The sequence below is a fragment of the Telmatherina bonti genome, assembly GCF_933228915.1.
Source record: "Telmatherina bonti genome assembly, chromosome: 6".
Taxonomy (NCBI): Eukaryota; Metazoa; Chordata; class Actinopteri; order Atheriniformes; family Telmatherinidae; genus Telmatherina; species Telmatherina bonti.
The window spans coordinates 7,097,502-7,124,717 of record NC_136624.1 but is presented as its reverse complement, the minus strand read 5'-3'; the positions used below and the strand labels follow the sequence as shown (position 1 = coordinate 7,124,717).

General features: G+C 41.0%; 1 protein-coding gene and 1 long non-coding RNA gene across 3 annotated transcripts; one reads left to right on the top strand and one right to left on the bottom strand.

Moving 5' to 3' along the window:
* Positions 1–2,830: 2,830 nt before the first annotated feature.
* Positions 2,831–23,608, bottom strand: nucks1a (nuclear casein kinase and cyclin-dependent kinase substrate 1a). Of its 2 annotated transcripts, none has more exons than XM_079242326.1 (8): positions 23,308–23,608; positions 15,869–15,918; positions 7,211–7,301; positions 7,046–7,092; positions 6,816–6,971; positions 5,029–5,178; positions 4,792–4,947; positions 2,831–3,771 (listed from the first exon to the last, which is right to left on the bottom strand). In XM_079242326.1, exons 1-8 carry the CDS (start codon positions 23,322–23,324, stop codon positions 3,503–3,505), a joined length of 936 nt encoding a protein of 311 aa, XP_079098452.1. In that variant the 5' UTR covers positions 23,325–23,608; the 3' UTR covers positions 2,831–3,502. The 2 variants fall into 2 exon arrangements, with proteins under 2 accessions (XP_079098452.1, XP_079098453.1); XM_079242327.1 differs by having other exon boundaries at positions 6,816–6,968.
* On the top strand, positions 18,767–26,497 carry LOC306757314. Its single transcript, XR_013771348.1, has 4 exons — positions 18,767–20,148; positions 23,953–24,002; positions 25,922–26,078; positions 26,193–26,497. It is a non-coding gene; the product is annotated as an uncharacterized lncRNA (long non-coding RNA).
* Positions 26,498–27,216: the final 719 nt, after the last annotated feature.

The window sequence follows — 27,216 nt, the reverse complement described above, 5'->3', positions numbered from 1 at the left end:
GGATGGTCTTGTCAATGCTTAAATTATCAAGAGGGGTCTTGTATTCATAAAGCACCTCTTGGCAGAGAAAATTTGTTTGGGACAACACCAGACTGCAGCCAGACCACAATTCTGCTTGTCATGACGTTGGACAGGACAAGTTAGAAGAAAAACAAACAATAGTGTAAAAGGTCAAAGAGATGTGGATAAGAAGAAAGCAGTCTACAGTGTCGAACTGTGTTGGAGACCTGTTCAAACTTTGACAATTTTTCTTATGAACAAAAACATGTCATAGTTACTTTGTTTCACAGCACACATGCTGTATTACACATTACACATTAGTTGTACATGTTAAAGTCAATTAATACTTTGTCCTGAAAAATCCCTTCCTCCTTATGAGAGTAGATACTGTTCATTAAAATACAGGAGACTTATCTCTATTTACCCCTCCCTGGGCCGCCACCTTGTCATGGTGGAGGGGTTTGGGTGACCCTGGTAGAGTCACTAATGGCAAACAGGTGTCTAGCGTAGGGACCAGACCAAGTGTAGATCAGAGACCCCTATGATGATGACAACCATTGGCATAAATGTTCCCTTGCCTGGATGGGGGACACCTGGGACTCACTCTGGAGCCAGGCCTGGAGGTGGGGCAGTTGGGCCTTGCCCATGGGGCCTGGTCGGGCTCAGCCCAAAAGTCATACATGGACCCCACCTCCCTCCGCTCCACCTTCAGGTGGGGTGGCGGTCCTGACTGTTGTTTCTACCCATGCACCAAGCAGCAGTTAAAGAGTACCCACCCTTTCTGGAGTCCTTATGGGGAGTGTTGGAGGGTGCTCACTCTGGTAACTCCATTGATCTGCTGAGGACTTCAATGCTCACGTGGGGGGGTGATTGGGAGGCATGCAGCATTGCATGGATAGTGCCTTTGGATTGGCAGACTGGGAGGGATGGGGGGGGACCCCATTTCAAGAAGGGAGATCGGAGGTTGCTCCAACTACAAGGGGATCACACTGAGGCTGATGTTTGGGCCAAAATTTACATGGTGTCCCTTTAAAACAATGCATTTACATGAGCAGTGACTGACTTTAACACAGACCTGGGTGTGTATGTTAAACATCTTGGTCACCAAAACACAGATCCACCTCCAGTTACAAAGATAATGTCTAAGAAAGTTCAGCAGCGGTGTTTAACATCTATAAGGCTTCAGCTTTGAGGGTACAGCCAGGTGTTGACGTTACTGCCAAACTCACAGCAATGTCGTCTGCTGGGTGTCAATACCAGACAGCCCAGACGTCAACAGTTTGCCCTTTGGCTCGTAACATGGCTGCGTGCTTCGCTGATAGCTCACGTAACGGCAAAGCCTCAATTCCCATCGTTCCCAGTCTGATGTGCTTCTTCTGAAAGGTGCACTGAGCTTCAGATGGGTTCTCAATCCGGCTCAACCAGGGCGAGACTGGTGAAATATTAGATTAGCATTTTCCTTTTTGTCATGAATCCAACTCGTCAGGTAGCTTGTTTTAGTGTGTAAATGAAGGCTTTGGGTTAAATGTTCCCCTGATGGTTTCTCCCCGCTAAGTCAGAGACAACTGGCTCCCAATTTCAGTAGTGGTTGGAAACTACAGTTCAGACATTTCATCGACACATTTTAGTGCAATATGTCCAAAAAAAAAAAAAACCAGACCTTAATATAGACATTTTAAGACCTAAACTGCCAAATTTAAAGACTTAATAAGGTATTAAATGCAATAACAGGAACTGTTATGGCTCCTGAGGAAGTCATATAGATCTCTTCGACTTCAGAAGTTGTTCTAAACGGGAATCTAATTTTAGATGTTAATCCCCATCACCATGTCCAACACCACCCTCTCCCACCCAGACCAACCAGCATTCCCACAGCTTAATGGCACAAAACAAGTAATTCATCTGTATAAAAAGTAGGTTGCCTTTATTAGAAGCTGGGAAACAAAAACATTATCAACATCATTTTTTTGTTTTTTGTTTTTTACTTAAAACCACAATATTACCATTGCCATCATCATCATCATCATGGTTGCTTCGAACTTTTTCCACAACATGCAAAAAGATTGAAGAGTTCAGCGTTCGTCTTTCTTCTCCACTGGGTCTGTGTGGAAATCACAACCTGGTTTACATCAACATGGCCAGAACAGCTCAGGCTGGATTCACAATGACAGAAGAAGAAGAAGAAACATGGCAACAGAAGAAACTGTAGAATGGATGAAAGAGGAGCGACGCGCCTCCTTTTGGGATGAAGAGGAACCTAATTCCAGCCCTCAGAGACGTGAACTGTTTGTCTAGCTAAGCTCTTATCCGACGAAGGTTCATGACGTGAAAAACCGCGACGAGGCGAGGACAGGTGGGAAACGATCCCATGTGCTTCTCATGTGGTTTTCGCCTCGGTTAACCCTGACCCAGTCTCGGGACGACTCATCCCGACTTCCAGCATCGCTGCGACGTCAAACTCGTTGCAATAATAATCTCACGTCTCGACGTGTCGCTTATGGCTTTGAACGGTCTGCAGACGGGACGAACTGGTGACGCGTTTTCAGGCGAATTCGCTGCTGGAAGCAAATGAAAGGTGAGGTTACATTCTCAGGCAGAAAACAAACGCAATGAAAATTAAGGCATCGACAGACAAATGAGGGGCGTGTGCATACAGAGCCGCTCGCCTACTTTCAGCCTCGGTAACCGTGGAAACGAGAGAACTTCCACACGTGGAACACTATCATGGCCAAAACGCCGGTCTCGGTGACCGCTGAGTGGGAAGGAAGGCCGGGTGGAGGGTGGCGGCTCCAACCGTCACGCAGAACAGATTGGATCGGGTCAACTCCGGTTCTTTAAAATCAACATACATTTTATTTCTTTTTCTTAAAAAACAAACATTACAAAAAAAATCTGAATAGAGAATTAGAACAATGATCCAACAGGAGAAAAACATTCATTTCTTAAACTCTCAAAACAACAAAAAACAAAACAAAGAAGAAAAAAAAAAACATCTCTTCTTGCATTTCTGAAAAGGATGAAGAGTTGCCTGGAACAACGGGTTGATGTGGGGGGCGTGGCGTGGCGGGGGGCGCTGCAGCAAGCCGCTGCTTCACGTTGCAACAAGAAACAAGAGAAAACCGTTTCAGACGCAGCAGCGAAACTTAAAACTTAGAAAAGTGTGAATGTGGCGTTTAATCGTCTACGAAGCAGCAGCTGCAGGCGAACAGAGGGAACAACGAAGCGGTGTGTGTGTGTGAGTGTGTGTGAAGGGCATGCTGATGTCCGCGAGTCACGGCGCTTTACAACATCGAGCGACGGCGGGGATGAGACGGTTGGTGAGAAGCTGGCATGGGACGGATGCTCGCTGGCGGTCCCAGGAAGCTGGAAGCGGGACGAATGGAAGGAAGGAAGCCTCAAACCGTTGAGCCAGGCATCAGGAGGGACAGAAAACATAAAAATCTAAATGCAGAGAAAAAAAAACACTGAGAAGAGACAGATGAGGAGGATCGGCTTCCATCTTCTAGTCTTCTCCAGATGGTGCCTCCTCTTCTGAGCCATCCTCCTCTTCTTCATCTTCCTCCTCCTCCTCTCCTCCTGTGGCCTCCTTCGTCGTCTTGGGAGCAGGGGAGCTCTCCTTCTTCTCCGCCTCTTCCTCCTCCTCCTCCTCCTCCTCCTCCTCCTCCAGGGGACTCTCCGGCTCCTCCTCTTCCTCCTCTTTGGGCGAGCTTTTCTCCACGGTCTTGGTGCTGGGACGGCCCTTCCCCTTTCCTTTCAGAGGGCTGGGGGTCACTGCAGGGGAGATGGGGGGAGATGGGGGGGGGGTCAGTGGTGCAGACCTGAGCGACATGCGCAGACACCAGTCGGACCAAACCAGTTGGAAAGAAACAAACTGGGCGGGAACGAGTCTGGAAATAAGCCAGCACTCACAGGATGCTTCTAATAACTGGTAAACAATGAATGTTACTTATAATTATAATAAAAAATGAATTGAAAATTCAAAAATGTATGAAAAAAATACAAAGCAATCTTAAAAAAAAAAAAAAAAAAAAAAAATCAATAATTAATTAAGAGACACCTGATAATTAACTTTTAACCCTTTCATGCATGAATTAATAAAAAAAAATAATGCAACATTTTATTTTAAATACAGTATTTTACCTCTACAGACATATTCAGTGATATTTATGATTTATCTTAATGTATTCTATAAAATATTTATAAAATAATATAAATATAAATCCTCTATAAAATACAGCTGTAGCATTTTATTTTCATAAAGGAAAACTTGTAATTACATTATGTTTAATTATATCATATTTATTTATTTTCCAGTGAGTGGAAACTTGGATGACTCACTCACATCCACTGAAGTGGTTTATTTACAAACATACCGTCCTCATTCATGGATAAGGTAGAAATAAACTTGTAAAAAGGCGTCCACTACGGGACTACGATGCATGAAAGGGTTCCTGCAGCTTTAGGGAGGCGTTTTTTACTCCTAAGTGGAGTAATTCTCAGCAGTTTGATAAATACGACCCCTGGGTTGTCAGGGTCCGGTCCTGAAGATCTCCTGCAGGGTGTAGATGAATCCCTCTGCTGAATCAGATGTCTGAACTCTCTCATCATGTCACGCGGCGCTGCAGAGGTCTGAAGACCTGAAGTTCATCTGATTCAGCTCTGGAGAAGGGAAGCATGGAGAACCTGCAGCAGATCTCCAGGACCGGACATCATGTCTCATCTCCTCTCACGCCGATGGGAGAATCCCCACCCCCCCTGGCTCCCCTCCTGCTCACTGATTGGCTGCCCCACCTGTGGCCTTTAGTCTGGGTTTGGGACTCTTCTTCTCTTTCTTGTCCGTCCGTCCTCCCCGTCGAATCACCTTCTTGCTTTTCTTCCTGGAGCGGCCGTAGTCGCTGTCATCGTCGTCCTCCACCATGAAGTCCTCGTCGCTGCCGGACTCGTCGGCTGCACACATAAACACACGACAACGGAGCTGGAAACACTCAGTCGTTATGGAAACACGTCAGCGTGTGGTGCTGTACTTACGGTCCATGTAGGACTCCTCCTGGTCTTCGTGCTCCTCGTCCTCGCTGCCTCCGTCTCCCAGCAGGATCTCCCTCTGTTTGGACACGGCCTTGGACGCCGCCTGCCGCACCGTGCGCTTTCGACTCACTTCTCTGTCGTCGTCGCTGTCGTCTACACAAGGACACACACCGTTACACAACCAGCTTCATAGAAAAATGTTTTTTGTTCTTCTCCCCAGTTTTTGTTTGATAAACTCTTAAAATCCTCTGCAGGAGTCGAACATGGCAGAAACGCAACGTAATTAGAGGTCGTAGTCTTTCTGTTATAAAGTTGCTTACGTCGTACAAATAAAACTCTCCGTCTGGGTTTATCTGAGATTAAAACCTCCTATTGGACAGTTCCTGCAGGGTGATGATGTCATTTAGTTGTTTAACCCCGAATGACCCAATGAGCAACTTGTTGCTTCCCAAACCAGCATGTGGAAAGACACAAATAAAGATGCTATTCTATTTCAGAAGAGTCAGATCATCGACATCAAGCAGAGAAAACATGGAAGGAGATGCAGAAACTATAAAACTGGGTTCAGAACTGTCCAAGGCATCATTAAAAACTGGAAGGATGGTGGGAAACATCGTCTTCCAGAGAGAAATGTGGTGGAAAAACATCCTGAATGATGGTGATGGTGAAACCAATGGAAGAAAAACAACAGTAGAACTCAGGAGTATGTTTAATAGTGAAAGAACATTTCCACATGAACGATGAGACTGAACGGCTGTGGAACCAGAAGAAAACCACTGATCAGTGAGCAGAACCAGAGAAAAAGCATAAAGACTGGAATCTGGAGCTGGAAGGTCATGTGGTCTGATGAGTCCAGATGGACCCAGTTCCAGAGTGATGGAGCATCATGCCCAGTGTCTACTGTACAAGCCTGTAGGGGAGGTTTTGGATCTGGGGTTGCTGCAGTTTTTCAGGTCTAGATTCAGAACTATGTTGAGGTGTATGTTCAGGTCTAGAATGAGGTCAGCGGACAACCTGAATACCCTAGATGAGCAGGTTATTCCATTTTCCTTTAGGATTCTTTGGGCAAATACTATGCAAGAGTGGTTCAGGGAACAAGAGACATCATGTCCACGCCGCAGTGAAGACCTGAACCCCATAGAGGACCTCTGCAAAGTGGAGGGGTAATAGTTTCTGCATCTCATTAGATGTTTTCCCAACGATCCGGACCTTCTTAAACCGACCAACATTTTCTGGTTGATCATCAGCTGAACAACTTGTTGCGGCAGCAGGAATGATCCAACAGGAAGCTCCAACCTGTTGGATCGGTTAAATCCGGATGGAGACGCTTTGCTATTATGTATAGACGTCTTTAAATAAACAGTTTGTATTGGAAGTTATAAAAATAGTTTGACATGTTAGTTTAACCCTTTCCTGTTTGGATTTTAAGTTTTTTGGGAATATGTTCCATCAAATGAGACCAAGAATGGAGAGGTGAAAGAAACAGCTAACAATTATGGTGGTTAAAAGACCACCAGCCCCAGTCTGGAGGAGGATGACTGATCAGCTGATTGACAAGGTGGCCTGAACGATGCCCACGGCCCGGACAGCTGGAAGGAACCAACCCCGTCCAGTTATTTCCCACTGGGAGGAACCAACCCCGTCCAGTTATTTATACTGGACTGCGTGTACTGGGAAAGTTATTTATTTCCCAGTACACGCAGACTGATGCTGGTGGGATTTTTTCCTGAGACCACCACCCTGAACTCAGCCAATGTGAAGACGAACTCCATGTCTGCAAGAGAAAATACCTGCAGCCCGTTTTCTCTTTGGGCCTCTCTTGGTGGGCTTCTCCACCTTGGCTTTCTTTCCCTTTTTCCCTCTTTCTTCTTCATAGTCACTGCCTCCATCCTCATCCTCTTCCTCTCCGAAGTCGTTATCTTCCTCCTCGCTGCCAAAGTCATCTGCTGGGGGAGACAGAGGGGACAATGTTAGACGGCCTCCTCAACGCAGGCGTAGATTCTCATCTAGACGAACTTACCTGCTGAATCGTTTTTGGATTTGGAGAGCTTGTCATCGGAGTCATCACTGCAACAGAAGAGATAACGTTTAGGAAGGAAAGAGCCCTCATCTGCCGTGACTTTTCATGTAGACAGTCTTCAGTTCCTGGGACCTCCAAGACAGCAGAAGATATTTCAGGACCAACCTTTCGTCCTGCGAGTTCTTCGAGCGCTTGTGCTTTGGCTCCCGAGGGGCTGGGCGCACCTTCTTTGGCTTGTTGTCGCCATACTCCTCATCTACAGCGGGACAAGACATCAGAACATGAAACTCACCCTGTTTGGTCAGAAACAGCTGCTATCCAGAGCAGACCTCCAGAATTTTCTCCAGAACAGTATGTGCATTAAGTAGGGTGGGACTAGATTAAAAAAAAATTAATCTAATTAATTACAAGCTTTGTAAATATTCAACCTCTATTAATCACATAATATTTGCCATAAAGAGCAGTATTTTTTCCATTTAAATGGATTTTCAGAGATTATTAAATCAAATAATAGAAAAAGAAAATTTATTAACGTCACACTTTATTGATGTCTGGATAAATTAATTAAACTTTGAGATAGTAAAACAGTAATAGAAAAACATCTTGATCCAAACTGAACTGATTTAAAGGTAAAGTGTCATTTTATATCCTTTAACTAACAGCTGCAGCTCCAGTTAGTCTCTAATTAGATGTTGTAACTACAACATGTTACAGTAATTTAATAAATATTTCATCCACACTCTTTATTAATAGACATTAATATCTAGGGCTGTGATAGTATGCTTTTGTCCCAATTCGATTTGGATTTTTTGGGTGACAATTTAATTTTAAATTGCAATTCTCACAATTCTTTGAATTTTGCTGATTTTTGTAGATTAAAAACAAAACAAAAAAAAAATTACAATTTTTTTTTTTTGCATGTCACTTTTCTTGATTTCAATGAGGAAAAAACACAAAGTAGCCAGACCATCATTCTACTGCTATAACACCCAAGAAGACAAGTAAAAAGATCAATAAAACAATAAAAATGATAAAAACGAACCAAAAAACAAGAAAACTACCTTTTTTTTTTATTGTTACTCACAAAGAGTCCCAAAGAGTCCCTTATATCATCAGAAAAAAACATTAGACTTGTTGATGCTCATTTTGTCTTTAAATAAACTCCCTGAAGGGTCTGAAACGTCGCAAGTTAGTAGCGGAAGTAGTGTGTGCTTCAGTGTAATAGGCGTACCAGGAAATCTCTAAAAGTTCTACGATTATTTATTTATTTTTTTTAAACGGATTAATGTTTCTGTAATTAATTAATCGTAATCAACACGTCAAAGTCCCGTCCCTAGTATTAAGCTTTCATGAAGATGAGAGTTTCTGCATTGCAATCAGTAATTTTAAAGGATTCCTTCTGAACGTTACCCAGATACTATGGATGCACCGATCTGATACTGGTTTAGGATATCAGAGCTGACCCAGGAAGCAAAACTGGATCGGATACCGCCCAGAGGAGCTGATCCATAGCATCATTCTTGGGTTGCTGTGTTGCATGCAACACGCAACCAAAACATGGAGTCAGCCAAGGAATCAGCAGTGTGGAGGTTTTATACAACTGTTTCACCAACTCGTCTTCAAGATGCGGCGGTAAGTGGCAAACTGTAACACCACCAGGTTAATGAAGCAATTTGCATGTAGAATTTATACAACTGGACAAATCAAAAGGAGTTAGTACAGTGACACAGCTCATACTGGAAGTTTCCAGCTGACGGACAAAAAGCAACTCAGATAGCAGCAAAGGTGGTGACGTTTATTATCTTGGGTTTGCAACCGCTTTCTGTTGTTGAAAACATCAGCTTTCATTGCCGTCTAGACCATTTGGGACCAGGTACAGCATGCCCTCACGTAAATATGCACTACTAGTCCAATGTTTGGACACACTTTCCTGTTAAATCCAATGGGAAATTGCTTCCAAATAGGGCTGCAACTAACGGTTTTGACTAATCTGTAAATAATTTTTCTGATAGGTCGATTAGTCACGATTATTTCTGTCCCGCCCACCACCCGTGCTTCCAGCTGACGCAGCTCCTTTTACAGGTTCCGGTATGTTTTACCCCACTCCTTTCATTTGCATCATATGAATGTCCCCCTGATTCCTAGTCAGTCACAACATAATAGAACTGCATTGAAATGATTATTTACATCTTGAAAAAGCCTGTTTTGTAGGTAAAAAAGGGCCAGAATCCTTAAAAAAAATTCCTGAATCCAAACAGTGATCCGGATCACCACCAAAATTAAATCACTTCTTTTTTTTCACATTTCCAACAACTCCTGAAAATTTCATGAAAGTCTATCTACAACATTTTGAGTTATCTTGAACACAAACAGATAAATGGCGGTAAAAACAGAAGCTCTCTGGCAGAGGTAACAACAGCACATCGCTACTCGCTAATGCTAACTCTACCATCAGGAATACTGGAAACCATGACTCTGGGTGCTTTCCTTCCAGATGCTCATGCATGACTGTCGTGCTGCCGTGGTATGCCAACTCTGGCAGACGACACATTTCACTTGTTTGACATTTTGTTTAACGTGAAATATCCCCAAACTTTGGAAATAGGTTGCGCCGCCATCAGTTTCTTCTTCGTTGTTTAAACAAAGACGCTGCACAAAATGAAAACACTGCCCCCAGCACTTCCTGTGGTGCTTTGCATCATTTGCTTTGTGTTTAGAGTTCTTATACTGTCTGAAAAGCGGTGGTTGGTAAATGGCGTTAAGTTGCTTGGCGCAGCGTTTTATTAACAAAGCCGTTATGGGTGTTTATAACGCAATGCGTCGACAATGAAATTACGCATAGATTAATTTTCATTGTCGACTTTGTCAACAAATTGTTGCAGCCTTACTTCCAAACTTTTGACTGGTATATCAGATTGGTTAAAGGATGCTAAAGTCTTGACCTATACAACAGATATCTGGTCATCGGATGTGTCGCCAACGTTGCTATCTAGCCTACTTGTGTACTACACAAACAGCTGTAATCATCACAGAGCAACGCTTGGTACTAAAAACTTCCATACGGGTGACTCCATCGCAACTGGGCTGATGGATATTTCACATCAGTGGGAAATCCCACCAGAAAACGTGCATGTTGTGGTGCAGGGGAAATGCTGCTAACATGAAAAAAGCTATGGAAACCTTGGACGTGCAGAACTTGGGTTGTTTTGGGAATTCTTTGCAACTTTTGAATGAAAGATTTTTGTCACTGTGAAATGTAGGCAGATTGTTGGACATTTCAAACATTCTCCGTTGTCTGACTCGCACCTGTAGAACATCCAGCAGCAAATCTAAACACAGCCAAAAACATCTAAAACAAGATGTGAAAACAAGGTGGAGCAGCATCTATTACATGATACAGAGGCTTTAGGAGCAAAAGCGAGTCCCCAGTGCCTACATGTTGCTGACTATGACCTGCCTGCAACCCTGACTGCTGTCCAGTGGGAAAAACAGTGATTCTTCTGGCTTCATTTGAAGAGCTAACAAGAAAGGTCAGCTGCTCCGTTGCATCGGTAGCCAAAGTCAATCCAGCTGCCACTGTCCTCAAAAGTCTTTCGGCTAAAGACACTGGGATGAAAACCATGAAAACCACTTTACTGCAAGCAGTGACCAGCTGCTTCAGTTCTGTAGAGGATGAACCACTCTACGCCCTCGCCATAGCCGGGGTCTTGTGTTTCAAATATGTCACAGACGCGGAACCAGAGATTTCTGCAGCAACAGCAGCAGGACAAAGCAAGAACAGTTTCTTAAAGGAGTTTCAACAGATTCTAGAAGAGAACGAAGATCCTGAATCACCAAGCAGCTCAATTTAAACTGTCCAACTACAGACTTATTTTTCTGAAAAAAAAAACAACAAAAAAAAAACTGAACACTACAGATGATCCATCAACAGGCAAAGATAGTGCCACAAAATACCTGTGTGCCCCTGTACCTGTGTTTAAAGTGAGACTGTTCAGCACTATCACCAGCATTTTGGATGAGAAAAGAAACAGACTTACTGCAGAAAGACTCAAATGGTTGAACTTGTTATTAAACTTATTGATGTGAAACAAGTGTTTCAGCACCTGCAGGAAAGTCGTTCCAGAGGACCGGAGTTGGTGACAACCTGCTCTACCGGCTCACTTCACTTGATGATGAAATTGTAGGAGGTCTTATTTTTCTTTCTTTAAAAAAAAATGAAAAAAATAATTTTTCGCGCTGGCTGTAGTCTGGACTTTTTAGGATGAGTATCCATGACAATGGATGAATTATTTACCAGAAGAATTCATCATTGCTGGGTTACAAACACAGCCTGTGACATCATCAGTTCTGTTGTTGCTAGGTTACAAACACAGCCTGTGACATCATCGGTTCTGTTGTTGCTAGGTTACAAACACAGCCTGTGACATCATCAGTTCTGTTGTTGCTAGGTTACAAACACAGCCTGTGACATCAGTTCTGTTGTTACTAGGTTACAAACACAGCCTGTGACATCATCAGTTCTGTTGTTGCTAGGTTACAAACACAGCTTGTGACATCATCAGTTCTGTTGTTGCTAGGTTACAAACACAGCCTGTGACATCATCAGTTCTGTTGTTGCTAGTCTACAATGGCAGCATCCTAAAGCATTCCTTGTGATCTGGAGACTTCAGTGTCTCTCTCTCTCTGCAACATCACCAGAAAATATGATGTTGGACTTATTTTATGCATCCAACTCCTCTGGTCTGCCTCGTTCAGGAAGATCAGGCCATAACCTGGTTCTTCTCACCTCCACTTACAAGCACATCGTCCAGGAGCAACCAGTCATCACGCAGACCACTAAAACCTGGTCTAATGAATCTGAGTACGATTTGAGGATACAGACATGAATATTCTTTGTGAACCACATAAAGAAGACATCAGTGCCATGGCTGACTGTGTGACAGATGACATCAACCTCTGTGTGGACAGCATGGTGCCAACAGCAGTGAGATGTTTTTCCCCACAAACAAACCCTACATAACCAGAGTCCTGAAAAAAACTGCCAAATGAAACAGTCTTCAGGAATGGAACACAAAAACAAAGATAAAGATGTGCAGGAGTACAGGAGACTCCAGCAGAATAACACGAGGGATGTGTGGTCAGGAATGAAAAACACATCTACAAAATAGATGCTGCATAATATATTGTTTGAGGACCATCATTGCAATGTACTGCATTGCACGTCCTGCAATGTAGGAGGCAAATCAATTTCATAAATTTCAAATGGTACCTGACACAGGTTCGTGTATTTCCAATGGCAATAAACAAACTTTCACAGCAAAACACAATTCCCATTTGCACATTATAGAACGAAACATGCACCCAGAACCTACCAGAATAAAAGTTAACCAGAATAACTCAAACACAGACTAAAAGCATTCTTGTAACATCCACAAAAAAAGAGCTAATATCAGTGAAGGTTCACTTTAAACACTTTAAATCATGCAGGATGCTGCATAATTTAAAGTCATCATTTGTTTAAAATTCCTGTATTTTTCATGTTATATCGTTGGGTTAGAAAACATTTGCCATGTCAGTTTTTTCCAATATCATGCACCCCGACTACTGAGACCTCCTCAGTCTGCACCTCCAGTCTGTCCACAGCAGTCAACTCCTTCAGAGATGCCCATTGTCTCACCTCAATAACCAGGTAACCACCTTTCAGTGCACATCCCAGTTTGCTTAATGTTCATGTGGTTGAAGACGCCATCATCTACCTGCTTAAGAAAGACTATTCCCGTCTTTGATGATCATGTTCATTGCTTTTGCAAGTTTTTAAATACAATTCATCTGCTCTGTTCTGTGAGAAGCTCATGAAATTCCAGGTGCAAACGTCCACACCCACCTGGATGTGTGACCAGCTAACAAACAGACTGTAAGGTTGTGTTTAAGCTGCACCGGAGTACCACAAGCAACCGTACTCTCACCTTTTCTGTTCACACTGTACACCTCAGACTTCCAAGACAACTCCTGTCATCTGCAGAAATACTCTGATTACTCTGCAGCTGTGGGGAGTATCAGTGATGGGCAAAAAGCTGAGTACAGAGAACTGGTCAGTCAGTCTTTGAGAGGCTGCAAACACTAAAGAGGTGACTTCAGGAGATACAGAAGCAAGAACTGAGTATTAATCGGCATGGCTGATAATAGGTCATTTTATAATAACAGGGATCGGCCATTTTTTTTTCCCACTGAAGGCTGATAAAATCTTTTAAAACATGCTCTTTTGGCTCTTTTAAAGCGCTTTCTCTGCCTGAAGTCACCACTCTGCTGTGTAACAATGTCCCACCTACAGCCCCCTCTGATTGGCTACGCAGCCTGTGACAGCCAATCAACACTGAAGCTTCTAGATGCAGCTCAACAGAGAAAGATAGGACTGTGTGACGACTGAAAACAACAGAAATGGTCAAATTTGCAACAAAAAACCTCTCAATGCTTAAAGCTGGGGGGTAGGTAATGTTGGGGAGCTAGCAAGATGTGAAAGTCATTTCTTAGCTACTCCCCCTGTCTTGGCTCCTCCCTCTCTGGTTTTGCTCCTTGTGCGATTCGATACGGTTTTATTCGCAGCTTTTTCCACCAACGATTTTCTCTTGGCGGTTTAGCAGGATGAGGCAAATAAACCAAGCCGGGTCGGGAAATCCTTCCTGCATTTTGTCAGACATATTTGCCTTCCGAGTTTCTTCTTCATTACTTTGTATTTTCATCCTAACACGCTGTTTATATGCAGGGTGTGGCTATCAGGTATGCGCTGCTGGAGGGGGAGGAGGGGAGCCGGGAAAAGAAGCTTACGAAATATATGAACAACTCCATTTGGGCCCGAACGTTTGGATTGGTCAGAGTTTTTACCGATTTACAGTAAACTGAGGGGTCTAACTATATTTCTTATTGTTCATGATTACAGAATGTATAGACTACTATCAGGACGAGGAACCACTTCACCCAGAGTATAAAAATATGTCTCTAAGCAAGATTACCTACCCCAGCTTTATTAAACAACGAGTAGCCGTGCATTACACGATTATAATGCATGACGCAGAGTCTAGTTTCTTTTTTACAAAACTCACTAAAGATGCTAAAGTATGGGAATTATTTTATGTTGGCCTTGATGTAGTTTTTATGCTAAATAACCGTTGTCAAGCTACAGCACGTTTCTCTTGTTCACCTCATGTTGCCATCGTGGAGTGATATAACTGATTTAACTCGCCGAACTATGTGCGCGTATATGAAAACAATGCATGCCAGTTGTGAATTACCACTGACCGTAGTATAACTGTAGTTAATTCAGACCTCCACGGAAAATGTATAGCGTTCAGATCCGATAATAGTAGCAGATTTAGGAGTGTTATTAGCTTCTTGTAAGTGACACTAATTCAGTCCTCCACAGAAAGTGTGTAGTGGCTTGATTACCTTACAGTAGCCAATAGTCCTGCACAATACATCCTTTGAACATAGTCATCGCAATGTAAAAATGCTAATTAATTTCTTCATAGAAAATGTATAGTGGTAGCTTATGGTTGCTTGCACAAATTTATTCCTCCACTGAAAAGGTGTAGCAGCCTGATTAGCTTTTGAAAGCTAACATTGACTCATTCCTTGCCTAAAAAAGGTATACTGGTGTGATTAGCTTATGGTAGCTAATGATAATTTATCCTCTACTGAAAATGTCTGTTGGTTTACAGCAGTTAGCACTTATTCATTACTGTACTGAAAATGTAAATTGGTGTGAATAGCTCATGGTAGCTAATGCTAATTCATCCTCTGCTTAAAATGTTTATGGTCTGTTGGTTTACAGTAGCTAACGCTGATTCATTTCTTGACTGAAACTGTATATTGGTATGAATAGCGTATGGTGTAGCAGCCTGATTAGCTTTTGAAAGCTAACATTGACTCATTCCTTGCCTAAAAAAGGTATACTGGTGTGATTAGCTTATGGTAGCTAATGATAATTTATCCTCTACTGAAAATGTCGGTTGGTTTACAGTAGCTAGCACTTATTACTCTACTGTAAATGTATATCGGTGTGATTAGGTTATGGTAGCTAATGCTAATTCATTTTCTTCTAAAAGTGTTTAGTGTCTGTTTACAGTATTTAATGCTGATTCATTCCTCCACAGAAAATGTGTGGCAGCCTGATTAGCTTTTGGTAGCTAACGCTGATTCATTCCTGCACAAAAAATCTTTTTAAAGGCTGGAGATCCTAAAATCTATTTTTCCAGCTCTTATTTTGTGTGACTTTTAGGCCCACTGCATCATACAGTAGGTAGCGATGAGGTTTTGCTGAAGACATTAAGACAGAACAAGGCAATTAAACTGGTTTAACCTAAAAGAACCCACTGTGACATATCTGGTATATACAGTTTCTGAGACATTTGACAATTTATGGCACAAACTTTGCTCAAAATCCTGTCGAACACAATCTGATTTTTGTCTTTTGCCACATAATGGACAACAGCAAGCAGATGATCACACTAGAAAAATTTTGATATCATATGGTAAATGGTAAATATCCCTTAAAGAAAGAAAAAAGAAGTGGTACTTTTTTATTTTACATTTTGTTAAAGGGATGAATAAAGACCTCATATTTAAAAAAAAAAAAAAAAAAAAAAAAAAGTTGGACTTATGTGATAATTATTTTAATGGGTTGGGTCTTTATAGGTTAAAGGTAAAAATTAAATTTTGCCCAAGACCCCAGAGGGTTTATCCTGGTTGGTAAATAATTTGAAACAGTTTGTCATTTATGGTTTACATAAACTAATGTGATGAGAATAGTTATGCACTGAAACTCACCTGCGTCGTCAGACTCATTGAATTGTGAATAGTTCACCACTTTCCTGTTCCTGTGAAAACACAAACACACTTTGGGTCAGATTGCAGACCAACAACCATCACCTCATGTCAGACAATGCAAAATGGAGAAGAGGGGAGGCAAGTGATTGTATGTCCTGTCAGGTGACTGGACAGGTCAGCTGCGGATGAACGTCTAGATTGTACAATTTGGACTGAGAAGCCACAAACAGCCTCCAGCTAGGGGGGAGTCTGAACTGGACACTGGAGTGTCTTCTACTGTTTCCAGGCCTAATTTGGGCAAGTGTACCGGCCTCAGGTGACAACTGTAGTTCAGGTAACACACCAGTGTGGTGTCACACCGCAACGTAGCAGGGTGAATGTAGACGAAAGTGGGCGCAGGTTTTAACCAGAAAAATCAACAGTAATATGAAAGTACTTGGTTCACAACTTCATTTTATATCAACCTGCCATGGTGATTTATGGAAGCACACAATGATGGGAGACTGAGCTGCTTCAGGTTGGTACATCTGAATCAGAGGTGGAGGTTACACAGGACAGAGCTGATGCCATGAATAGACCTCCAACACGTCGCAACACCTTTTCCACCTTTATCTCTCCAATAATAATAATGATCATAATTATTGTTATATTTGATTGGTCACTTCAACAAAACTATCAAAAAGTCTAAGAATAGAGAACATATAGAGAATATATAAGAATAACTCCCACTCCACCAGATGTTTTAGAGACCTTTAGTGGTTACCTCTACAGGAGTTCCTGTATCATATATACTAGGGCTGTAACAATATGCTTTTGTCCTGATTTGATTCCGATTTTTTGGGTGTCGATTCAATTTAAATTGCGATCCTCACAAGATTCTCACGTAGATAGAAAAAAACAAAGAATAAAGTATAAAACTTTTTGCCCATCTTTTTTAAAAAAAATTTCAATCAGGAAAAAACAGCATAGTCGCCAGATCATCACTCTGCTGCTATAATGTCAAAGAAGACAGGTCAGAAGATCAATGAAAACAATAGAAATTACAGAAATTTCACTATAGATTTTTTTTTTCCCCCAAATAAAAATAGAGTAAAATTGTGAAGCAAAAAGTCTAGAATTTTTATTTTTGGATCCGATTTTCCCACTCTAGGTTTTTATGCCAAGGTTGGCAAACAGTGGAAGGATTTTACAGAGGCTGCGACTTCTTTTTTGGCCAAACAATAAAAAATAAAAAAAAATCATTGTAATATCGTTATCAGAATATTTGAGGAAAATACCCCTCCTTTCTGCCAGTAGGAACGATGCTGGACAGGAGCAGACAAAGGGTTTAAGGCAGACAGACACTGTGATCTGTTGTCCAAGCTGGGAGTTTTCAGATTATTGCCAACCCATCCTGGATGTGTATATCAGTGAGTTGTCAGGACAGATGGCTGAACTTTTACGTGTTGATCCTGTAGAGACGAAGGTCTTAAACCTCCAAAGTAGTGTTTGAAATCTAAAAGCAGCAGCAGCACTTGCAGCATTTGTGGAATTTGGTAGAGCCAGAGAATTACAAAAACCTTTGCCAGACTGTTTTAAAAGACAGAGCGTTGTTTGGGTCAACATATCTGTGTGAATCTGCCTTTTCTGGCATGAATATCATGAAATCAAAGCACAGAAACAGACCGACAGATGAGCATTTAAATGACTGTCAAAGTGAATCCCACAGCAGATCAAAGCTGGCAGAAGATAAATGTTGAGTTTTTCAGTTACATTTTCAGCTCCACATGATCACAAAAAACATATTCATAATACCATTTTATTAACTGTTTGGACTTGAAGTCAATGTTCACCTAACTATTTTGTTTCATCGTCTTTATTAAAGGAGGATGGGCTGTGGCAAAATTAAATTAAATTAAATTTCAAATTCAATACTGGTGTTAAGGATGGTACTTGATACTACTTTCAATACCGTAGAGGGTGAAAAAACTATTAAAATCAAAGTCAGAACACCCAAAAAACCAATCAAAATACCACAACTTTGTAATAATAAATACAAGAAAAGCCATAATATGTAAAATAAATGCATATTTTTAAATCTCTACTAATTTGTGCAGAGAAAGTTCGTACAGTTTGTTTCCTCACCGTGGTCCAGAAAATACAAAACTACTCGTTTGTGTCGTTTTATTCACAAAACACGAGACAATAATGATATGACAATCTACTTTTTAAACTACATTAATCAGAAACATTTAAACAAATTAGCTGTTCAAATGTTTTGTGTGCATTAAAAAGGACTTAATGTCCAGTTATTAGGCGGGGTGGGATCAGCTGGTAGCCGCTTCACACACTTCATTTTCAGACTGCTTATAGACCATAAGTTTCCTTCTACTTCCTGCGGCTCGGAGCGGAGCTGCTGCTGCGCGAGGACGAGGTTATTGTGAGCGTTTCTAGACAGGGAGGGTAGCACCTGCGACTCAACAAGTCAATAATGTATAAACAGATGCACGCAAACATAAAAACAGCTGCAATCATTTCTGCATTAAATATGATTATTACGTTTGAGTTTGAAATGGATTGTTTTCACAGATACCCTTTTAAGTTAAAGCCAATGTGCTTTTACACTTAGTTTTCCTGTTATCCTGTGTGTGACTGTCCTGACTAAAACTAGACTAAAATGTTCAGCTTTGTAGACTAAACTAGACTAATATTTCCTTGGACTAAAATAAAGACAAACTTGACTAAATGGAAACAGAATGAGGTTTATTAAATGTGATAAAACCTAAAAGCGCGATTGAAACCGGTCTAAAACTGAGACCAAATCAATAAACATTGACGTATACTGATAAATATACCGATAAGATTAACACTACCCTGTACAGCAGCTACCTGATGGAGACACACTTTCAACATGGCAGCAGCAAAAAGCAGCTTGTGCTGGTAGAAATACTGAAAAGTAAGATTGTTGTTTGGACTTTGAAGCAATGTTTTACCTTATTTGACACAAAAGAAAACAGAACCGCATTATCCATGGAAGTGGACGAAGCGGTTCTGTGGAAATTAGAAATCAGTATAAATGTAGCAATGCAGAAAGAAAGAAAAACCTCAAGGATTTAAAATGATGTATGAAAATCTCAATAAATGTTTAACGTTCAATCATAGTATTCTGAATTCTATATTTAATTGAATTGTTAGAAAACGGATATGGCACCAACTTGTGCACACGACATGTTAACTCCACAGTCCGAAAGGAACACTCGCCAGTCGCCAAATGTGAGTACTTTTTTTTTTTTTTTTTTTTTTTTTGGTGAGTAAATGTTCAGGCTGGGTGATTAATCGGATTTTAATCTCAATTACCACCTGGGTTTTCAACTATAATAAAGATAAAAGGGTGTGATTATTTTCTCTCTGCAGTTTCCTCTCCTGCGGTCTTCAGCTGCTAATCGAGAGTCTCTGGCGTTGCAGCGCTGTGCTGTAAACTCCTCCCACAGCCGCTTTGCTTTCATTCAGACACTGTTGCCAACTTGGAGACTTTCTCGCTAAATCTGGAGACTTTTGTTGTTAAAAGCGACAAATCTAGCAGCTTTTACTGGAGTTATTAGAGACTTTTCTGGTGTTTTGGCGACTGACTTGAAGGCACATATTGTTCTGCAGTTACTGTAAGGAAGGAGCAGCGGGAGCCTCTCCCGTCCTAAAGCACTCCCAGGCGGCCAGTCTCAGTCGGCTCCGGCTGCAGGTCCATGTAGAATAACTGCAGTAGGTTGTGGAAGTTCACCTAAACATAGCTTATATCTATCTATTCAGTTTACATCAGTATTTGCACTTTGTCAAGACAAAGCTTCATGTTATCTGTTTGTTTTCTAAAACTTGTGGAATCCTAAAGACATTGTTAAAAAGCCACTGTTTAATGTTAAATAAATTCACGTTATATAGATAATTGTGTTAAATAATAATTGTGATTATAATCATTACCATAATCGAGCAGCCCTAGTAAATGTTAGAGGGCTGTTCACCACCATGGTGAGTAGATGTTTGTACCAACTTTGTCATGTTTTACAAGTTTTAATTCACATACATTTCTTGCTCATCTACTGTTTGCATATATCAACAATGTGCACCTCATACGCTGACGCTAACGCCCGTCACACGAGAACGCCTCCCACTAGGAGTCAGCCAACCTTCCAAAAGAAAGCACAGTGAAATGGAGGATAAACCAGTCGGACCTCCAGTCCCAACCGGAATGCCTCAGTGAAAAGCGGCGAAATGGAGACGGTGGCGTTGAAAGACCCCTCATTTACAACGTAAGGCTACACTATATAGCACACTATTAAATGAACTAATTCTGTTGGTGATTCAAACACAAAGCTGGATATTTTACCCTTGTTCCTATCATGTGACTACCGACTGTCACCATGGCAACCACGTCTCATATCAAATCCAATCCAAACTGGTGTAAAAAATAAATAAATAAATAAATAAAAAAAAATAAAAAATATATATATATATATATATTCTAATATTATATTTTATCCTTTCTTTGTAGCATGTTTATTTAACAAGTAAGGATATAAAACAAATGATTTATAGTTTTTTCTTTTTCCCACTTGCCCCACTTTGAGATCCAGCCTGCAATGCATTGTGGTCTATATTGACCAGTCTACTAACCATCGATGCTCTCTACTTTTCAAGATGCATTGTGAGCAATTTTAAGTGCAATACTTTTTTTCTCTCTCTGGACATTCAGACACCCCTAGAAAATGGCGTGAGCACTATATAAGGCACGATGTATGGAATAGGGTGGACATTCAGACACAGTCAGGTCTCCCCATGTTGTCCAGAGACCTGATCCCTTGTGCCACGGCTGTAATGCTGTGGCACAAGGACTGTGTCAGGAGCAGGAGGCCAGACTTTATGGACTGTGTGAAAGCGTCAAGAGTAGAGCGAGGAGTCTGAATTTAGGAGGTTTCTGTGAACAAATTCTGACCGTACCATAAAAAAAGTCGCTTTCTTGTTAACTTCTTGAGTTGCATCAACATGATTTTGTATTATAGAAATAACAATAATAACTATGCAAATAATCATATGAAAAAATGTTTGCAAAATGATCAAATATTTTGGCTAGAAAAATAAATGCTTGGCAGGTGAATTTTTTTCCATCTACCAGCCAAATTGGCTGGTAAGCCAAAAAGTTCATGTCAAGACGAACACTAGGAACGCATTGCAGACAAATGTACGTTAACATCAAGCATATCCCAGACCTTCTTCAGATCCACCTTAGAGTGGAGTCACTTGTAAAATTTACTGATGCGCACAATTTGTACGTGTTTAATGTTTTCATTCTTGTTTTGGATCTGCTCGGCGCTTTGATCGACTGTAAAAGTTGTGAAGCACTTAAAACTTGATTAACAAAATTTAAAGTAAAATAATAATAATAATAAAAAAAAAACAACTTTAAAACTAACAAAACTTTTCAGAGAAAGTAAAAAAAGAATAAAGTCTTTGTAAACCTGCCCATCGACAATCACGTGTCACAGTCCTGAAATGTACTTTTTCCAGCAGGGTGCTGATTACAAACACGAGTGCTTGTAAACACATTCATTCATTCATCACAGCCTACAGTTATTCACCTAGGAAATAAAGACGCTGCTGGAAAAACCTTACATCTTGTGAGAAATGCAATATTTTAAAAAGAGACATTAGCATAAAAGTCGCTGTTATGAAGCTAGGTTTTTTATACCATATTTGAGGAGACCAGAGACACCTCGCGTGCGCACCTGGCGGTGGAGGAGGACAGGGGCGCCGCCAGGAATTTTGGGCCCTATGATCGCAAATTTTAGATTTTTGTTTTTCCTTCAATCGCTTCAAGCTGATAAAAATAAAAAAGCTTTTCATGGGAATATTAAAGATCTAGGGTTGTGTTTAACCCTTTATGGTGCACGTGACTATTTTTGATCACTTTGTTTCCTTTCATATTCAGCATGAAACTTTTTTGTTTGTTAATGTAACAACATAATGGAGGTTTTGGTTCACACCAGAAGGACAATTTTAGGTTAAAATTTCTCATTTGAAGGTATTTCATTATAAAGGGTTAAATCACAGTGCAGACATCTAACTAGGTTATTTTAACATACAGTTGTGCTCATTTGTATTCATAAGCTTTCATTAAAGGCTGTATTTACAACAGTCACTCAAATAACTGGAGACTTAAAAAGGGAACAATAACTAAAAATTTGCAAAAATATAATTTATTAATCTAAGACACTGTTTTTTCATTTGAGTTGAAGAAAAAAAACAAAAAACAAATGTGTCCTGGACAAATTAGAGCAGTTTTCTGTTGAACAGTGGGACAAAATACCTGTCAACAGGTGCAGAAGTCTGACTGAGAGGAACAGAAAACACCTGACTGGAGCGGAAATTTTAAAGGATTGTTCAACTAAATATGAGTTTATGAGTGATGTAATATGTAATAAATTATCTTATTTGTTTGCTTTTTAAAAAAATATGTCTATTGAACCAGAACTAGAAATGAATTTCATGATTTTCATAATTTTTTTATTTATAACTTTAGTCAATTTCAGCTTATTTTACAGGCAGCTGTTTTTCCCTTCTTTAATAAAAGGGTTTGAATAAATATGAACACAACTGTAAAAGGTTTATCAGTTTATATTACAGCTATATGTTATTACAACCTTATTTATTATTTTTAATGAAGGTGTAATGATTTTCTTGTACAGTTAGTACATGTTTTTGGGCCCCTATCAAGTCGTGGGGAATCTTCCTAACTTTCCCCCCATATGGCGCCTCTGGTGGAGGGGGTGTGGTGACTTTTCTACTTCTCCGCCTTCCTCTGACATCAGCCAGCAGTTTTTCATTTACAGCCAGCGTGAAAATCTACCCGCTCCTTTTTTGTAACCCCACAACGACGACATTTTCCTCCACTATTTCTTGCTTTTCCTTTGTTCTGGATGAACCAGAAACGCTGTAACCGCGATATAATGGCGTCCAAAGCGCCGACCTGCTCAGTGCGCGTGCGCGCGCTCACATGCAGCCCCTTTTCTGTGCGCGATTAAAGCAGCATTTTGGATCCTCCCCTGGATGAATGGGTGGCCATGTTCCCAGCGAGAGAGGGAAAAGCCTGGCCTTCACATAAAACGTAGCTGCTTCATATAAACTGATTTAACCCAAGCAGCAGCCAACAACGCGCATCGTGGATGCGTGATTGCGCGTAACACGAGGGCTTTGCGTGATCTCCACAGACATGGCGAACCGTCCACACCGCTGGGATCCATGTTAAAGATCAGGCTGCACCAACACCAACACATCCCCCGTTATTTCCCCTTGAAATAAACACATGTTGATAAAAGACAACATGGTGGAAAGCGTGCGCGTTTTCTGCACCATGGCAGCACCGTGGCGTTATTCAACCTGCGCAGAGCAGAGGACACATTTAGCGCACCTACCTCACTGGTCTTGACATTTTGCAGGAATACTGTGGAGGTTTCAGGATGTGAGAAAAAAGGGGGGAGAAGAAAAAAGCACAGAGGAGAGGGGAAAAGAAATAAGATTCCCGCTCTGCAAAGCCGCCAAGGGGGAAGCGAGGCTGACGCAGAACTCCACCGTCCAAGCGAGCTCGTGACAAAAAACACCGTACGGCAGCGACTTGCCCTCCAAACACAAATATTCTTATTTTTTTTACCCTCAGCTGCTCAAAATGGTGAATAAAACAAACTGAAACTGCAGCTCGTGTGCAACCAAACCCCGCGGCCTTGAGGGGTGGGTCCTAGCCGACAAGCCCCGCCCCTGCCGACCCTGAGAGGAGCAGCGCAGCTCCCTCACGCTCCCATTGGCTGATTTGAACTAGGAATTTGCATCTGATTGGACAAAAGAGCTGCTTTTTAAAACGTTTTTTTTTTCTTTTTCCTCGTAGTTCTCCGCCTCCACCAGCAGGCTCGGTTGAAAAGACACAGTTGAGAAAACAAAAAGAGGCCCTCAGGTTGGATTTAAACGTCCAATTCAGCCCGAGTCCCACAAGAACACGAGCCAGCATGCACACACATCATAAATACACAACATTTTCATTTATTTCCTCTTTTTGTTTCTGCTAGGCTACCTTTCTTCCTTCTCACCTGGCAGTCTGCTGCAGCAAGAGATGCAGGTAACACATGCATCTGCATTACAGCTAATGTTACACTATGTAGATTTACCATTTTAGTGAAAGACTTTTTTTAAATTCTCCATAACAGACAGAATCTATGACTGAAATTTACCATCTCAGCCTTCCTGTGCTGTTAAAGCAAAACAGAGTCCTTCCAGGTATTTCATGAAATATGCTCAAAATTTCTGATTTGAGGTCTGTAGACTAACCCGGTAATAATTGTGTTATAAAAGATACACAGTTAGTGTGAAACTAAACATTAACGTTATGAATGAAGATACTACAGTTTACTATTAATTACCACTTTAATGATTCAGTGATGACGCTCCAGTATGGGCTGACCTCTGATGACCGCCTTATCTTTGTTCTTCTATTAATCACACACTACACAGAGAAAGAAACAGTCGAGGATAAATGTCTTAATACTTTTTATTGAGAAATTTTTCATATTGTTAAGGATTATTGTTTTTTTTTTTTTTTAAATTTATTTTTAAATTATTATTCACAGTTAAAGGCTCAGCATGAAAAGTGTTGTTAGCGTTGGAAATAATAATATTCAAATAAATGATGTTCACCTTTTTTAGGTTCCTTTAAAGACACATTACGTTACTTTTTTTACTTTAAAATTATGCAGTCCGGACTTGTTCGATGACACAGTGACAGCTATCACGTGCATTTCTAGACCCGCTGCTGGTCAGCAGCGTCCTGAGGCTCAGAAACCACACTTTTACATCTGAGATGCGATTTGACGTTTTGCGTTAAGGAATACCAAGGAAGTGACTGTTTTGAACACACAACGTTATTGATTCAGCAAAGAAATGCAAGAAGTTTAAAACAGAGAAAAAACAAAACAAGAGTCATCATAGGATAGTCTGCTGGCCTGAGAGAGCTAACAGGTCAAGTAGGATGCCAGAAGGTGACTGAATTATTCCTTATTGCTCTTATGGGTAGTCTAGACATCCATTAGAGATGAACATCTCCTGAGTTGGAGTCTGGATGAATGGGACCCAACTGTCCAGGTTATGCTCTTTGCTCTTATAGATAAGGGTAGTCTAGCCATCCATTACTTATGTAGCAATGGGGACGTCATCTGATGCACTGAGAAGTACCTCGCTCTATTTCTCTAATATATTAATGTATAAATATATGCCAATATTGCCATCTCTAGATTATTTGTCCTTTTTCCGCAGGTCTTCCTGAATAAGTGCAGTTGTACATGTTGATCTGTCTTTCCTGTCCTCTCCACCCCAACCAGTCGAGGCAGATGGCTGCCCTCCCTGAGCCGGGTTCTGCATGGGGTTTTCTTCCTGTTAAAGGGGAGTTTTTTCCTTCCCACTGTCGCCGCGTGCAGCTCAGGATGGAGGATTGGATAAAAGTCATGACTTGATGCAATCAGTTGGTTTCTATTATAGACTATCTAATCCAATCCACCTTACTTATATAGCACATTTTACAAACGTAAACAGTTTCCAAAGTGCTGCACAGAATAAAACAATGTTACAATACTAAAATATCAATAAATACAAAGTAATATGTGTGGATTGGCTTGAAATGATGTGTATGTAAAGTGCCCTGTAACAACATTGTTGCAAAATGGTGATATACAAATGAAGCTGAATTGAAATTAAATTAGCCATCGCTGGGGGGCGCGTGACTGGAAAATGGCAAAAGTTCTGTAGCGTGTCTATAAGGGTACTCTAACAATGCAGTTATTTACCAGTATTCAGATATGTTAAATACTTTCAAAAAGTCTCATTTATAAAAAAAAAAAAACAAAAAAAAAAACAAAAGTTGAGTACAGTGATGAATATTAGAGCAGAATTCATCTGGTTGTGTGTTTAATGGAGAAACAAACAGAGCAGAGATGAGAAATGATGGATCAGATAAAAACTGTCTGCTGCCCCTCGTTTCTTCTGCAGATGTTAATCCACCTGGTTCGACTGCAGACTGCAAACTTCAGTTTCCAGCATGATGGATGTGGTCAGGTCCAGAATGATCAGATTCTCTGATAAAGACACAAACAGCGGCATCAGTTGTCATGTTTTTGCCATCCTGATCTCCTGGCGCTCATCATTGGTAACTCTATCCACCTGTTGGCTTCCTAATTGCCTCTGCTGTCTCATTCAGTTCACCTGGTTTCCTTTTCTCACTGCCTACTTAAGCTCCCTCCAATCTCTCCTTCTCTGCCAGATAATCATCAGACTTATGTCTAGTTGTTTTCCAGCGGTCTACGGATTGTTCCTCAGTTGCCGACCTTCTGCTTCATGCCCCCGGATTACCCTCCTTGCCTTGCCCTTGACAGACACCGCTACTTTTCGGATCTTCTGGTTACCGACCCTTGCTTGTCTTTGGATCTCCGAGCCTTGTCTTTGCCTGGACGAGTATTTTGCCCTTCCATTTACCTCCCAGCTGGAGCCTGGTTTCTTCTGCAGACCAGTCACCTGGATTGATCTTCTGCTCATACTCCTTCGCCAATAAACTGGTCATTTGTCCATAACTCCTTGTGTGTGGATGTAATTTCGGATCCTCACGGTAACTCATTACAATCAGTAAAAAATTGTGTCAACGAACTATCTTACAAAGTGTTTTATTACAGTTTATTGACCATCAAAACCACCACAGAAGCTGTGTCCAACACATTTTCATCCAAAAGGATGCAACTATCAGCCTTCAACCAAGAACTGATCGCGGATCTTAACCAGTCAACACAACTAGTTAACCAGCTGTTCTGCTGGAAGCTCTGACATCAGTTTGTTTAATAAATGAAAAGAGACGATCTAAGAGTGGTGATAAAACATCTGTCTGTCTGTCTCCGTCTCTATGTTTCTGCCTGTCTGGTCTGGATGTATGTCGATGAAATGTTCAGGAATTGACCTTCATGTCAGCTGTGGAGGGGGTGAATTTTTTTCCTAACTTGCCCGTTTATTCTATTCTATTCTATTCTACAGTCATGTAGCAAACGCTAATTTTATCCAAAGCGAATTACATATGAGTGAGAACAACACAAGCATGAAATCAATATATATATTAATATCACCTATGTTATAATACAAAGAGTTAATACTATAAAGTTTGTTGCAAAGAACTGGGCTAAGTTCTCCAACTTTCCAATAAATATAGCTATGCTAAGTGTTGAAGTTCTCCTTGAAGTGCTGAGTCTTCAGCTTGCCCTTAAAAGTAGACAGGGACTCTGCAGAGCGGACAGAGTTTGGGA